Raw genomic sequence first — 16,586 nt, 5'->3', positions numbered from 1 at the left:
CAAGGGAGGCACTGTAAGTTCACTGAGCAAGGGACCCAAGAGTCTGAAACCCTCGAACGTCACCCTGTGGGGGACCAGGACACATTGTGTAGGGCTGTGACCCCAACTGGATGGTCAGACCCAGTGTGGCCTCTGGCGTGGGGGCTTCAGCTGTGTGTTTCTCGGTCTGGAGACCCTAGCAGCAGAGCCTACCCAAGCTGTGGGGAGGAGGCTCCACTGCTGGGGGTTCTTTGACAGGGTGTTCGGTGTTAGAGGCCCAGGACCAGAGCACCAGGGGCCCCCGTGGGAGGAACCAGGTGTAGGATGTCACCAACCAGCCCAGCAGCGACTGTGGGAGGCCCGTGGAGGCTAAGTTAAGGTGGTGTGGAAACGTCTAGGAAGTCACCTCGGGAGCCTGGATGGAATGCGCCGTGTTCTGATTCAGTGGATCTGCTGTCTGAGACGCTGCATTTCCAACAAGCTCCCAGGAGTTGCTGATGCTGCTAGGCTAGGAAGCACATCTTAAAGAGTGAGACTTTTAGGCTGCTTTTTTTTTTTCTACATCCTGCTTACAGCTTCTGATTTCTAGCCCTGGAGGTGTAGGCCACAGCCCCGAGTAACCCAAGCCCCACCTGCTTCTCTCCAGGGTTCCCCAGCCCTCCACTCTTCTCCCAGCGTCATTTACATCATCTTTGATTCTGGGTTTTGTCTGTCCCCTGATCCCCCTCTCTTCTGCAGCACTTCTCAGATAACCCCTGTATTAAAATCACAGAGACCAGACACAGATGCCCCGGCTGGGGGATCACACATGTGAGCCTGCAGACAATTCCAGATACCCAAGGCCAGGAAGGCCCACGTGAGGATGTCACCCACCCTGGAGGAGACTTGGATGGGGTGGCAAATTTCTGTTTGGAGGAAGAGGGTTTCCAGAATGGCAGATGCCAGAAGATGGTCCTAATGTCTGAGGAAGGGCCACGTAGTCTGATAGGATGGTGGGTCGTGAGCACACTCAGATATTTGGCTAGGTCTTTCTGATGAGTGGAAGAGACTTCAAAGAGTACTACAGAGTGCCCTTTCCTTCTCAGTAGCCAACAGGTTTAAAAAAAACCAAAAAACGCTTGATTCAGAAAGAGAGGGTCTAGCCGTTGAGGAGGACAGAGTGTATCCTGCAGGGCCTGCCTCGTCTTGCAGGACAGATTGGCAGAGAGGAAGTCTTGCCATGATGAGGGCCTGCCAAGTGTGATGGGCAGGTCCCAGGGAAAACAGGCACTGCTGGGCTCCCCAGGAGCCAGTGCATCGAGGAAAGACCAGGGCCCAGGGGGAAGTTAACACACATAAAAAGATGCTGCATGTACTCATGTGTGTGATTGGGGTTCACTCTGGGCTATAGAAAGATGAGCTTTAGGCCAAATAATCACTATCTATACAGGGGAATGATGGCAGTGGGACATATGAATACAGCAAAGGACTGTATTTGGAAATTAGCTGGGCAGTGACACAAATTGGCCCAAGAAAGATATAGATGCAGAGGAGAGAAAGAAAAGTATTCTGAAACTCTTGAGTGTAATGTCCACAAAGCAACAAGTTCAAACTTTGCAAGTCGATGCAAAGAATCCTGAGACAAGTGTGTGAGGACAGTAGACATGCAGGTGGGGGATTGCAGATGCCATGAGGAATTGCAGACTTTTGTCCATAGGATTCTTCAGATTTGTAAGGGTTCCTTTTGTATGTGGGGGTCTACATGGTATACGAGAAAAGGCAAATGGGTATATGGGCAGCTGAGTGGATTCTCAGCAGGTCGGGAGGAGGACAGCAGGATGGTCCTTAGTCTGACCCCCAGGAAGAGCCAGCAAAGAGGACAGGTGGCAGGTAGGAGCTGCCTGGCTCAGGTCCCCTTGTAAGTGCTCTAAGTCAGGGGGTATAGGGATGGCTGCCGAGGGAGTCTTTTCATGTGCCCCATATCACTGTCCAACAAGACACACAGAGACCTCTCTTAGCCCAAAGCAAGATGGTATGGGGCCTCTGTACACTTGAGAGGACAGAGGAAATTGGCACTCTAGAAAGGCAGCGTGAAACTCAAGAGATCCTCCTGTCTCTCTTCCCAAAGAGCTTTTCTGGCAGATTTCCCTGCCAGCTGACGTACCCCAAGCCCCACCTGCTTCTCTCCAGGGTTCCCCAGCCCTCGAGTCTCCTCCCAGCATCATTTGCATCATCTTTGATTCAGGATTTTGCCTGTCCTCTTCTCTCCTCTCCTTTCCCAGCGAGAGGCTCACTGGTTCCCATCATTTCTCCAGCCATTCCAAGTCTCAGTCCTTTCTTTCCCCCCTGGCAGCCCCTGTTTCTGTCCAGACCCTGAGCTCCTGCAGAGTTTCCTAACTGGTCTCTTGGCCTCTAGGCACTCTCTGCTCTGCCCTAGGGCCCCTCAGACACCTCTCTTGGGGGCATTTTTCTCAAGCACTATTTGGCCCAGGTCAAACAAACCTTCGGTGGTTCCCCATTGCCAACAGGTTAAAAGTCCAAACTCTTTAACTTAGCTTTGAGGTTCTCTGAACCCTGCTCCCAGCGCTTCTTGCCTCTTCTTGCACTGGCTTCCAGCATAACCATTGCATTTCTGCCTAGCTAACTTCTTCAATTCATCCTGAATGTGCCACGCCTACCCCCCCAATCTCCCAGTGCATGGACCTCTCCAGCCAAGGTCCATTTCAACTTCCAAATCAAGTTCCACTTTTAAGTGGTGATGTTGCCTACTAGGAGGCCAGGCTCCCTTGGGATTTAAGGTCTAGGGAACTCAGATGAAATTCCACTTTGCATGATTTCTTCAGAAGTTTGTGACTGCGTGGCTGTCACAGCCTCCTGGTTTCTGCCTTCTGTACATCTCTCTGCTCTGTTTACCCCATCATCTGGGTGTAAGATGTGGTCACAATTCAACTGCACAAAATACTTAGGGGTCGTGTTTTGATATTGTGGCGAACTGGGCATGTTCTGGAGAAAACCAACCTTGTATATGGCAAACATACATGCACACACAAGTATTTTTTAAAAAATTCTTCCTGCCCCCTTGCCACTGGAATGTTGTCTCAGCCCCAGGTTGGCATCCGGCCTCAAAATTTTACTGCTGTGGCTCTTTCTGCTCACACTCTTTGACCTCTCATTCAATGAGTCCTCCCACCCCTTCCCCCAAGCCAGCCCTCTGCACCCCTCTCCTGTCAAAAGAAAATCAAAATCCTTCTGCTTGTCTCATGCAGTTTGGTTCACCCTCTCCTCTGAGCCTTGGAATAGGCTGCATTAGACCTATGGGACCTCACCTTCTGCCATAAGCACCGGTCAAACTCTCCCACCCCCACCCAAGCAAATAGCGTTCTTTCTCTAAGAAGGCGCCAGCTATTCAGACATACCCCATGTACTTGGTTATGCCTGTGCAACATCACTCCATGGCTCCCTGGTTCAGCCTTTCCTGGGGTGGTCCAGTTTCATTATGGGCCCAGACCAGACTGTCAATTCTCTTTGTGCCAACCTTAGGTCTTGCACTTGGGCAGTGGGGCAGTGACCACTTTTGATAGTGACAATGATGGTAGTATGAGAGCCCACTGCTAAGTCACTCTGGGAGCTTTTTTTGGAGAGGAAGATAGAGTCCACCAGCACTTTAAGAGTACTCTGAAAGTGCCAGACAGCCCAGGTGCCTGAAAAGTCTCCTACAAAAGGAGGACACACAAGAAGAGGAAAACACAGCCAGATAAAGAGAGGGGTTCCCAAGATCGCTGGAGGAAAGGGAAGTCCATCACTGCAGATGTAGTAGGGGGAAGCCTTGGGGCTGCCTGTCCCAAGTTTCATTCATTCATTCAAAAATATGTATCTGAGTCCTACTCTGTGTCAGGAACAGTTGCAGAAACTGAGAACACACTAGTGGACAAGACAGACTTGGTTTCTGCTTCTGTGGCAGTTATACTAAGGGAGGAGACCACCCCTCGTATTGTCTAATGCCCAATTTCTGCCTCCAAAGAAAGAATAAGTAAAAACTAAAAGGCAGAAATGAAATCCACAAGCAGACAGCCTCGCTCCACACCCTGGGCCTGGTAGTCAAAGATTGACCCCTGACCTTATTGGTTATTTGCTTAAAAAAGCACTGTGAAGATCCCTGTCCTGTTCTGTTCTAATTACCGGTGTATGCATCCCCTAGTCACGTACCCCCTGCTTGATCATGACCCTCTCACACGGACCCCCTTAGAGTTGTGAGCCCTTAAAAGGGACAGGAATTGCTCACTCCGGGAGCTTGGTCCTTGAGACAGGAGTCTTGCTGATGCTCCCAGCCAAATAAACCTCTTCCTTCTTTAACTAGGTGTCTGAGGGGTTTTGTCTGTGGCTCTTCCTGCTACAATACTACTCAAAAGGCAGACATTAAGCAAATAAAAATCTCGTGGTTGTGCCGAGAGCTCTAAGGGATGATGGAGGGATTGCCGAGTGTAACCCACAAGCTCAGGCTGTAGTCAGTCCTGAATCGAATTCACAGGGACAGGAAGGGACATGGGCGGGGCCAGGGAGGACCAGGAGGGAGGCTCAGGAGAAATGGCCAAGAGGTGAAACGTGTCCCAAGTCCAACATGAGGGAAAACTTCCTAACGAAGAGCCTGGAGCCTATTCCCCAGGGCTAGATACCCTCTCTGGGACTGGACTAAATGATTGCTGAGAGGTTCTTACAGCTTCTTGCAAAGAAATGTGGGAAGGAAATTTGATGAGTTTTAATGGTTCTAATTTGTATTTTTTGCTTATTTCACTTAGCCGGAAGAGGCTTCCGGCATGGAAACAACTGATTTCACAGAGAACCTGCAGCTGGATTCAAGTTCGACCCAGAAAAACTGACAGTGAGGGCTACCCAAAGTTTGAGGAGGGATTGCATTTGTTCCAGCCTCATGAGTCACACAATATTACACCATCCTTGTGGAACAACTTCCTTAAGTCTTTTTGAGGGAGTGACCTGCCAGAGTTTCTTGTGGGGAAGGCTTAGAGTATGGCTCTTTCTTCGCAGGAATAATTTGAAGCCTGGGATGCCGCTATCATTCTTACAGAGAGTGTTTTCTTCTTCTGACAGATGCTGCTGGCAGTACCAGCCTGGGACACCATAATCCAAGTTCACAGCCTGAGTTTCCCTGGATCAACCTGACAACACGAAGTTAAGTTCCAAGTCCATGGAGGGTTGGTTTACTTCGGGCTCACCCTTATTCTGAGAGTATAGCCCTTCAGAATTAGTGTAAAGGAGATGAGGGGGACCTATTTGGGCCCCCAACTTCGGTGGCACTGGGCTGCGACTGTTGTCTGTGAGCCCTCAGACGGGCAGTGTATTTATGAGCGCATTCTTTGGATCCACCAGTGGCCTCAAGGCAAAAGCAGCTTTGAGCACTGGGCTTACTGTCCTGCATTCTCTTCTCTATGACTGACTCTGCCCCGTCATTCTTCACTGTCTTGTTACTCTTGTTATCTCTTTGATGTCTTTAAGAAGACTGTTCTTTTTTTTTTTCTTTTTTTCTTTTGAGAAACGTGGCCTTGCTTTGTTGCCCAGGCTCCTGTACTCAAGCGATCTTCCTGTCTCAGCCTCCCAAAACGCTGGGATTACAGGCATGAGCCTCCACGCCTAGTATGTATGTATGTATGTATGTATGTATGTATGTATGTATGTATTTATTTTCAATGTCCCACCCTGCTTTCATAACTGTCCTCAGAGGATAGTTCCAATGGCCCTGTGGGCTGTTTCGAGAAGGGGAAATCTTAGCTACTTTTCTCCACCTTTCCTTGTGGTGGGGCTTCTTGCCAGCTTCAGAGATGTATAGGCTGGGGAAACTGGAGTGCAGCAGAGCCTGGAGGAGGGGAAAGGGCAGAGAGGAATGTGGCTGTGCCCTAGGGTGAGAGCGGAGGAGGCTGGTGCTTCTGGTCTACCCAGAAGAGCCTCCAGAACTGGCATCTACATTCATCTGCCATGGAGTCCATATTTCTTGAGGGGCTTGGCAGATAGGGACAGCCCAGAAAGAGAGAGGAAGAGTCACGAATGCCAGAGTGACCTGCAGAACTCAGAGGATCAGAGAGGTGTGGGGGGGTCAAGCACCAGGGAGGCCCCTCTGCAGACCATGCTGATGGCCTGTGGGACAGATGTCTTTCTTTCTTTCCTAACGATTACCTTGGCCTTAGACTTTTACCATTTTTGGATGCCAAGGAAAATCAGGCTTCTGAGCTTGCGAAGGCTGAGTAGAGTTCCATGTGTCTCCTCTGACCTTCATATGGCTTCCAGGAAGAAGCATCCCCTTTAACTTCATAACTGCACAGGTCTTCTTTCAGTTTGTAAGAAATCTATCTATTCACTTATTCATTCATTTCACAAATATTTACTGAGCACCTCGTATGTGCCGAGTCCTATTCTGGGCACTGAGGACATACCAGCCTCCAAAACAGATGGACAGATAAAGCCCGCCCATGTAGATTTCACATCTCAGGAATGTTTCCCTGCATGAGGGTTTGTTTAGAGATCTTTCACCCGCCTAAGTCATCAGGGTAAGAGTTTGCTCTGCTAGTAGTACAGATTCCACAACTGCCTACCAGGTATACTTGCTTTTGTGCAAGGACGATTTTCTCTCCAGTACTTGTATTTTTTTAAGGAAGATTTTCTCTCCAGGACACGTATTTTCCAACAGCCCAAGATGCATGGAGTCTCTTTAGCTTCTATCACTAGCCTTCTGGGAGTGGGCGGATCCCTCTGCCAAATTTACACCTGCAGGGTGAGGCGGGTTGCATAGCAAACCAGAGCTCAGTGTTGAGGCCCACAAGGCTTCCATCAAGAGAAGAATGCTGGTGGAGGATAACGGGTGGGTCTCTCTAGATATTCAGAGGGGGCCTGTGGCTTATTGCCTGGGTGGGCCAAAATGTCAGCTAAGGGAACTACAGCAGAAGCTCATTTAGTTGGAATGTTAGGATCTGAGACCAGGTAATGACTTTGCTGGCTGGGGTTTAGATGTCTGTCTAACTTCACAGGAGTACAGAGATTGAAAACACTTGATCCAGTCACAATATCTTCTGGATACATTCATTTGCATTCTCTTTCTGTTACACAGATTAAGAAATGGGCCTGCCTCAGTTCTAGTGAAGCTCTTGTGCCCCAGCCTTAGAGGTAGATGGGTGAGGCAAGGGTGATTTCATGCCTGCCTTCTAGACAAGAGGGCAGCCTGTGTGTCTTGAGGGCCATGCTTCTCCACCTACCTCCATGAATAAAGCAGTTAGTGGGGGTCCCCCAGGTGTGGCTATATTTGGGGATATTTTAACAGGAATGCAGAGAGGCTATAGATCAGGTTCGACAATTTGCTGCCTGCCAACACACACTTTACTTGTGTTTTAAAATGTAAGCTCTGGAAACATCCTACAAGGTTCACAAGGACGCCTTAGTAGCTGACTGAAGGAAGTGTCTTTCTCCAGCCCAGGTAGCATTTCTGCCAGTCATGGCTGGTGCTGGGCTGACAACAGCAGTTTTCTTTCTAAGACCCAGTTCCCTTCTGGAAGGAGAATTCTAAAGGTGGAGGAAAAGCGTCATCTCTTCTAGAAGCTCTTTGTTTTTATCTTTCTTATACCATATTAGCATGGTGGTATTCTCCAAGGATCTTGGCAGGCAAGAACTGGTTTGGTTACTGTATTTGATTGCTTTTGTGGAGTCCAATAAAGAAGACTATTGTCTCTAGAAGGTCACTGGAAACAGGGATATGGCTCTCTGGTAAGCACAACATTAAGACCAGTGTGAGGCTGAGGGTGTCCTGAAGCCCTGCTCTGAGGTAAGAAGACTTCTGTTCACGATTTCAGTCAGAATCAAACAAGGTATGCCCAGAGCTGAGATGCAGCTGAGCCAAGCAAGAGAGGGCAGTGTCCTACAATAAAGTGCTGATATGTATCTCGCTACCATGTGCTGAATTCATTAGGGCAAGGGCTGGGTTCTTCTCCAGCATTTGTATCCAGTTCTTTTCCAGCAGCTGGACTACTTACGAAACTCTCAGTAGGCTTTTGTGAATTAAATTGTATCCTAAGATACCTCCTTAGAATTTCCAAATCTGTCTTCAAATTCAAATGGAGATACACATAGCAGAGGCTGACACCTCCAAAAGAGTTTGGAGGCAGTTTACCAATATGTTACCCTTCGTCCACATTTCTACCTTATTCTCTCTTTTCCTCAGTTATTAGTACTCAGAATTCTAAGTAGTTGGGTGTCTAGTCACTCAGTTGACTGATAGAAGAAAACTTAGTTCTTTGAGATTATGTCAGGGTGGACCAAACTGCATTAACAAATAGACCCAAAATATAATGGTTCAAACACAAGAGATGTTTATTTCTTTCTTTCATAATATTCCAAGGCAGACATTCCAGACTGTTGGAGTAGGGGCAGGGGAGAAAGTTTGGCTCTAATGTGTCCCCTCAGGAAATAGGCTGATAGTGGCATTGCCATATTCCAATATTAGCTGGCTTCCAAAATTGCTATTACCATTGTCATTATCAGTATAGCTCATGGGACCCGGGGAAGAACAAAGAGGAGAACATCTGGGAGGTCTTATGGCCACTTGGAAGTGGTGTGCATCTCTTCTGCTCACATGGGAAAGAACATAATTAGACACACCCAAACGTTCTGACTGAGATGTAGGGAGTGTACCTAGCCACCTTGGAAATGGAGGAAAATTTGGGTGGGAGTAGAGAGACTCAGGATCTTGGATCTGGAAGAGGTCTTAAGTATGAACACATCCAATGGCCAACCCAGGATAAGCACTGGCCTTCCTACTGGATTGCTCCCTGCCCCCATCATGCATCTCAGCTGACTTTCTGATCTAGGAATACTAAGCATCAATCAGTGGAAGGAAAGCAGGAAGGGTCTCTTCTTTCAATACATTCTTTGCCACTTGACAAAAAATGGTGATACAGAAGAGGGAGAAAATAAATCCAGAGAAGCTGCCTGCATGGGGAAACTCATTCTTTGTGGCCCTGTGAGGCTGAGATTGTACCTCACAGAAGGGGCTACATCACTGATGATGTTACAGGATCCATAAACACCACAGTTACTGCTTGAATCATAACTGCTGCTTCCAGTTGGCTGTGGTTACATTTCTAGAAGGATAACTACTTTTTGTCATTTTGGAGATAAGCCAACATCAGCCCACATGTGACTTTAGAAGGCTTTTCTGCTTTTCTGAGTCCTAATTGCCTACCTCCTGAATAGGCTTTCTTTTAAGCTTGGTTGGCCTAACTCCTCCCATTCATCCCATTTCTACACACCCTCCCCATGCCCCCACCATAACTTGCTTAGGCAAACCCTGCAGTCCTGGCCTGCTGGTATCTGTTGATTGCATTTAGACTCTCATGTTCCTGCCACTGCCCTTGAGCTCCTATTTCACCTTGTGCAGACCACCCCAGTCAACTCACCCTCTCTCTAGGTCACTTATGGGCACTTATCCATTGCCTGGATTATTGCATATGTTTGTTCAATGTTAATCATGTTTTCTCTGTGACGTTGTATACCCCTTGAGCATTTGGGACTTTCTCAGGCTTGAGCGTGGTGCAGTGAGTATTCTGTACACATTTCTGGACAATGGCAGTCTGGTGAGAATCTGGGAGACTGCAGTGACTTGAGCCGGTGATGTAGATGAATGTAATTGTTGGATGGTGGGGATTGGTAAAACCCCTCTACTTTGGCTAGGAGCAGAAGAGGAGACTCAGCAGCAGGAGAGAACAACAAGAGGAAGGGCTCCCAACTATACTCAGCATCAGTGAACCTTACCGTAGCTGGATCAGATCTGAATTGGCCACACCCTGGGGCCTTAGACTGTCTAGGCAATGGCAGGGTGCTGGGAATTGGAGGGATGCTGCTAGAGGCTGACAGTGTTCTTACTGGAAACACTCAGCTCAATGGATAGGACAGCAGCTTCCCGAGGAGATGGGGGAGCAAGGCCAAGCAAGGAAAGCAGGACTTCCAGAGGGCTTTGGGCCACCTCACCTACTTTCCCTGCCTCTTCCTCCAAGGGGCCTTGCAAACAATGCTTCTTGCCCAGAGAGAGTAAAGGGTGGGATGGGGAGAGGGCATCATTCATTTCTTGTGTCTGAGGTGAATGGGTGTGGATGAGCTCCGGCTCACTCTCTTCAAGCTGGACCTTAAAGGACTCCCGGCTGCCCCCATACTCCAGTCATTCTTGGAGTGGGTGCCAAGCTCATCTCTATTTGAATCTCAGGGTCTGTCTGGGAGCCCAGAATTCCTGAGCAATTGTTTTATGGGGTATAAAGTGTTTCTTCAGCAGGGAAGATGATGTGGTGCAAGGTGCACATGTACCCTAGAACTTAAATTAAAAAAAAAAAGAAAAAACAGTTCTACTGTGCAAATTGACTTCAGACCTGGAGAGCAAACAGGAAAACAAGCCACATGCCTCGTAGCAGGTTCCCTGGGAAATTCCTTGCTCTCCTAATGTCTTTCCCATGGGCAGCCCCCACCCCGGTAGGCTATGAGATTTTGCCCCCTCAACCTGAGAACCAACAGGGGTTAATCAGAGTGAGCACTGGAGAAGCACAAGTGAGATTCTGAAGAAGCACAAGTGAGATTCTGAAGACCTCTGTAGTGTGAACTCTGCTGAGACCGTTCAAAGTGTGCCTTTCTTATGGCCCAAGTTCTAGCAGCACATTTTCCAGTGTGGGATCCCTCTTCCCTGGCAGCAGCTCTGCTAGAGCCCTGGGTGTTTACTGTGACATACCATAGAGAAACAGGGAAGGAAGTCAAGTCTGTCATGACATGTCTTAGTTCTGGCCTTTCTAATACCTAAGAAGAGGCTGACAGGGTGGCCCCAGGGACACCACCCATCTCCCAAGGGAGTGCTTTTTAGACTTCTACTTGCCACTTAGCTGTGAGGTATGAAATACGTTAGTGGGCCTTGCACAATTTAGAATAAAAGGAGAATAGAAAATTTCAGTGTGCCTGGCACATAGCAGGGTATTGTTTTGTGAAACTTACATTTCCTCTTTAGGTACACCAATAGGTGCAATGTGTACCCATATAAGATGTATTTCTTATTGTGGTCCTGGTTAAAAAAACAAAACAAAACATCTAAGTGGTTCTATTACAGCATCTCAGCTGCTTTCAAGTATTCAGGGAGTGAGGGTGGAGGACAGAATGGGAATCGGGAGGAAGGTCTCAATCTCAAAGAACAGGTTGAACTTTTCTATCTGCCTCCTGAGCCAAACATAGATAGTCTCCCCACCCCCTTGAGGATCTAAGGGCCTTTGACTCAGCCTTTTGGGGCCTGAGAGACCACCACGAGCCTTGTGCTTTGAATACTTCTTGCAGCAGGCCCTGCCAAAAGTACCTGGGTGGGAAGGGCTGCTCTTTAAGAACCTGAATTTAAGGACTTCAGTGGTTAGTTGTAAAAGTAAATGATATACCGAGGGCTTTTATTTATCCCTAGAACCCCTGTAATTTCCAAGATGCATAGACTGGAAGAAGGTAGCCCTGCTACTTATAGCTTGAAAGAAAGGAGGAGAGGTTGGCCCACCTCCCTCCTGCTCTCCCTCCCTTTCCCAGGCCTCCTTCTCTCTCTTTCCCCTGTCCCTAGCAGGGAAGGAGATTGGAACAGGCAGCCTTTGGGGATTGCAGGACCCTCTTCCTGATAGGTCAGATCCATAGTGGCTCAGGAAGACCCTACCGGGGCAGCGAATAGTGTCTCTGCGGGGAGGGAAGAGTCCTCCAGGTGGGACCTTTGGTCACATGGCCTCACATGCTTTATGTCTCAGAGTGGCAGGTGTTGCTTATTATAAGACACAAGAGTAAAAAGCAAAGAAGAGCAGACAAAGGCAGGTCCTCAAGGGAGATGGGCTCTGCAGGACTCCCTAAGAGCCGAAAAGGTGCACACGGGAGCCCAGTGGCACTGGTAGGCTTCTGAGCATAGGCACTCCAGGGCTTTGTTATTATTTTTTCCAAATGGAAACATCTTTAGAAGATCAACTGTTATAATTTGCCCAAGCTACAAGCTCAAACATGGCTAAGAAACATTGCTCAAGGTCATTTGCGAAAGTACGTTCTTCCAACTTTTCAAGGTCAAGGGTGAGGATTTGTGTTCTGTTCTCATTTTTGCTTGTGTCTTTGCCCGTGGTTGAACTGAAGAGGTCTCTCCAGGCCCAGTGTTTACCGGAAGATGGGGAGATTGGAACTATCCCCAGCCACTGTTCTCTCAAGGAGAACTGATGGGGAGTGATGGATCCCTGCCCCACTTGTCCATGTGAGAGGGAGGCAGGTTTGCTTGTACCAGAAAGAGTTCTCGAGGGGTTAGCACCCCAGGAATGCATCTATGCCGACTCTGCTTATCGTGACTCCCCACCTTCAAAATACATCTTGGGGTCACTGCATATCCCAGAAAGTGGCAACACAGGGGCACCCCTCAATGTGCTGAGTATCCAGAGTCACGTTCTTGGAATGTGTGACCAGTGCGTAATTTAAGCAAATGGAATCTTTCCCAAATGTCTCCTTTTACAACTGAAAAAACAAATTAAGCAACAGAAGAAAAACAAATCCAAGAAATAGTTTCTTCCAGGGAAGTCTGACCTCCCTGTCTAGAAGGTGAGGATGGTGCTGTGGCTGTGTTTCCGCTGGCTGCGGCCCAGGGCTGTCTCCCAGACAGCTGCTGTCCCACTGAGTTCGGTTCAAGTGAACATGGCCATTGAGATCCAAAGTATTTCTGGCTGGTTCGGGCTTGGGTCCTTTCTCTAGATGAATATTTTAATGTGGGAATTCAGAGGAAAGCTACGGGGAAAGCAGCATTGGTCAACTGGCAATGCTAAAGAAAAATCTCCAATGGTTTTCACGGCTAGTTTGGCACTGAAGTTTCTTTGCTGTTCTGACCTGAAGCTCTCTGTTAGGACTTCCTATTATTTTTCTCACAAGCCCTCATTCTGACAGTTCCGATCATGCCCTGTGCATATCCAGTTCCCCCTGGTAGGCACAGCTCCTCCTGTCACCTCAATGCCCCCCTTTCCGCTCGGCCCAGGTGGGGACCCTCTTTCCCCTCCCAGTCGATTATAGTCATTTCTGTCTACACTGGACTCTTGCTACCTCTTGTTTTGGCTTATGTTTAATCTTACTTTTTTAAAGCAACATCTTCTGATTATGAAATAATTTATACTTTTTTTTTGCAGAGAATGTGGAAAATACAGAAAAGTATAAGGAGAAGCATAAAAATTATTCACAGCTGCATCCTCGGAGGGAGCTATCCTATACATCTTGATGAAATTGCTGCCCTTCTTTTTTCTGTGTATCTATCTATTACATGTGATATTTTTTAAAACTGATGTCATGTCATTGATGTATTTTTGTTTCTTGCTTTATCCATTTAAGATTACAACATAAGAAATTTCCTCACTGGGGCGCTTCCCAAACCTGATATTTACTGACCATACCTATATTCTATTGAATGAGGGAGTGTCATAATTCAATTACTTATAGTTTCCAGAAACGTTGTGCTCACTTACACTTTCCTTAACAGCATATGAGGGTGCATGAATCCCTTCATCACAACGCAATGGAATTAGGGGGAAATGCCAGTGAAAGATGAAGAGAGAGGGGGCAGGACTAGCAGGCGTGCCTCAGACACGCATTTCGGCAGGCAAGAGAGGAAAGGATCCTGTGGAAGGGTCTCCCACTGCTGTGGGATTCTAAAAGCTTTGGGCAGGGGATAGCGAGTCCCCAAACCAAAACCCAGTGGCCATTCTGTGACAGGCAGGAACGGGCTGCTATGAGGACCCTGGTCATGTTGAAGCTTTGGCTGGGGGTCACCAAGACGTGGATAGCTGGAGCTGTCAGTCAACTCTGCTTCCCAGGGGCAGATTCTCTCAAAGGAGACCAGAACTACATACCCCTGCTCCCCATGCCTACCCCATTTCACCTGATAAACAGGGAATATAATTAAAACATACAATTATGAACTGTGAAAATGGTCTCATTTTGCTGGTTTGCGTTCTTCTGATTGACCTTGATGCCAGACGTTTCTCATGAATTTTGTTACTTACATACTTGTACTTCTAAGAATTGTGTGCCTGGGTTCTCTGTTTGCCTGTGATTGTTTTCCTTATTGATGTTTTAAGAGGATTTGTGGCTTTAAGCCTGTTAACTCTTTGTCCATTCTCTTCAATATTTTAACCAATTTATCACTTCTCTTTATATTTTATGTAGGATGTTTGGATGTTTTAAAATAACTCACTCTTCTGTTAAGATCACTTTTATTTACTTCATGTTCTGAAAATTCTTGCTCATCCAAGGTCTAGTTAAATATATGCCAGTATTTTATTCTAGATACTTTTGATTTTTTTTTTTTTTACATTTAATACACTGGGGTTTTATTTCAGTGTATGGTATTAGGGAGGGATCAAACTTGATTATTTTCCCCCCTTTTAGCCACATTTTCCAATTTTACTTTAAGATAATCTAACCATTAACCATTTCTTCCTGGCGATTCCTTTCTCAGATTTAAAATTTTAGAATATGTATGATAGATCTCAGGACTATCTGGTTCTACTTCATTGGATGATCTAAGGAATCTTGTACCACCAGCACCACACTATTTTAATTACTGTATCAATAATAATACATTAGATATCTCTTAGAGACAGTGTCTCCTTGATATTCTTTAAGCAGTTCTTAACTCTTCTCATCCTTTTTTTTCCCCTTCCAGATGGACTTTCATCAAATTCAAAGAAAAAAAAAAAAAGATTCCCCTGGGATTTAATTCAGATTGCATTTCACCTAAAAATTGCAAGGATTAACAACAAGGATTAATAGCATTGCTGCATTCAATATTGCAACCCAAGGTTACGTCTATTAACTATTCTCTTTAATCAATCTCTGTAAAAAGTTTGCGTTTTTAATATAGGTCTGGGATATTTCTTATTAGTGTTCTTTATATTTTTTTCCCAATACTCTTATGAATGCATTTTCTCCCTATATTTTCTGCTTGTTGTTAGAATAGAAACAGTATTTATTTTGGAGATTTTTGTATTTTTATCTTGCATCTGACCCCTTCCCTAACTTTTTATTAATCCTAAGGATTTTACAGTCAGTACTTTTATATTATCTTGGTGCATAATCATACTATAGTCTGTAAGTAACAAACATTTTGTTTCCTTCTTTCTATTGTAGAGTTTGAAAAGTCGTCAGTGTGTAGTCCTGTTGCCTTACTTGTTTGAGTTATGGGTTGAATTTATTTTGAAATTTCAAAAAACTTCAAAGGATGGTATGTTATTTTTGTGTTAATCAAAATGAAAATGGGTTTAAAAAGCTTGAACAATGTCATCTTGGAGTGCCAAATGAATAGGATGGCCTGTATGTCAGGAGCATGCCCACACTTTTCCTGATGGAGTGAGTTTATTGTCCCTGATGAATCCCAGGAGTACAGTTATTCCATGACGCTGTTATTCCCTGGTGCTTTAGTGTGCAGTGCAGCCGGAGTCGGCCTGAACTTTAGGAAATGAGGTCATAAGTTGAAAGAACATGGAATTGAGAAAGCACACAGAAGCAGCCACGGCCAACATTTTCCCCTAAACAAGCCAATCAACAAAAAGCAATGCCAAACAAGCCCCTTTGAAACTTTCAAAGGTCTCATCCTAGCACCTTCCTAGCACTGTAGGAGACATCTTTCAGCTGTTGGTTTATGAACCCTGAGAGGCATGTGGAGCAATTAATGGAGGTAAATGTCTAACTTAAAAAATCTTCAGTAGGCATTTTTAGACAATCCACCTTTAAAGAAAAGTGTGGATGCTCTGTGCATATATTGACTGCACCTGTAGGGGTATAGCTGGAAAACACCCAGTGAGCGTCTTCAGGAACCAAGTCATGCAGGGGCTCAGCTCTCAGTCCATCGCGACAGCTGCCATGATGCCTTCTGACCTTTAAACACTTTAAACTCTTTTCTCTCATCCTCTGTTATTTGCTTTAGACCCATAACAGACTCATTAGTTAAAAATAGGAAGCAAAGGTAATCCTGATGTTGAATTGCAAGTTAATGCAGAGCACAGACATGAAAATAATTCTATGGATTTGCTGCAGCATATTCCTTGCCAGATCTCCAAGTTCCATTGATCTAATGAAAAGCCTCAGTTTGAAGAAAATTTTGGAGAACCCTTGCATCAAGAGGTGTCCAGTACCTCAAAAACCAGTGTTCAAAAGGAAAATGCACATGCATTTCAGGGAGGTGGGAACAAAAGCCTTCCTTTGCACAGGGTGTTACATGTGGAAATGTGGAATGCACGCGATCATTCTTACTGTTAAAAAAACCCACAAAGATTATAAAACTATGTCATTTTTTTTTTTGGTTCAAAACTCACACAATTAAAAGATTATACTATGAAAGCAGCTTTGATCTATTCTTGAGTCATTTCTGTGACGTGTGGTTAAATTTTAATCTGTTTAAATTTTTTATTTGATTCTTCCAAACCAAACACAGTATCTCATTTTAAAACATATCTGCTGACAGAGATTTTTCTTCTAACCTGAATCATGCTGAAAACAGGTGTAACCAGATGTCCTCTTAGCCTACAAACACATTTCAGAAAATCATTGTAAGACGCTCAATT

The 16,586-nt window shown here is 45.9% G+C and overlaps 1 protein-coding gene across 4 annotated transcripts in view; it reads left to right on the top strand.

The window, feature by feature from the left end:
- FAM174B (family with sequence similarity 174 member B) overlaps nt 1-16,326 on the top strand; it is a 65,240-nt gene extending 48,914 nt beyond the window's left edge. For 2 of the 4 annotated variants that reach the window (XR_001889051.1, XM_017891367.1), the window contains one exon: nt 5,065-5,546. Coding sequence is in view for 2 of the 4 variants with exons in the window: in XM_017891367.1 (XP_017746856.1) it covers nt 5,065-5,098 (34 nt within the window). In the remaining 2 variants the exon portion in view is untranslated. The other 2 variants (XR_001889050.1, XM_017891368.1) reach the window with 2 other exon arrangements.
- The last annotated feature ends 260 nt before the right edge of the window (nt 16,327-16,586 follow it).

Source organism: Rhinopithecus bieti, unplaced genomic scaffold (genome assembly GCF_001698545.2).
Source record: "Rhinopithecus bieti isolate Rb0 unplaced genomic scaffold, ASM169854v2 scaffold_20798, whole genome shotgun sequence".
In the NCBI taxonomy this organism is placed as follows: Eukaryota; Metazoa; Chordata; class Mammalia; order Primates; family Cercopithecidae; genus Rhinopithecus; species Rhinopithecus bieti.
Note: the sequence above shows the minus strand (reverse complement) of the source record. Positions and strands in the feature narration are given on the sequence as shown.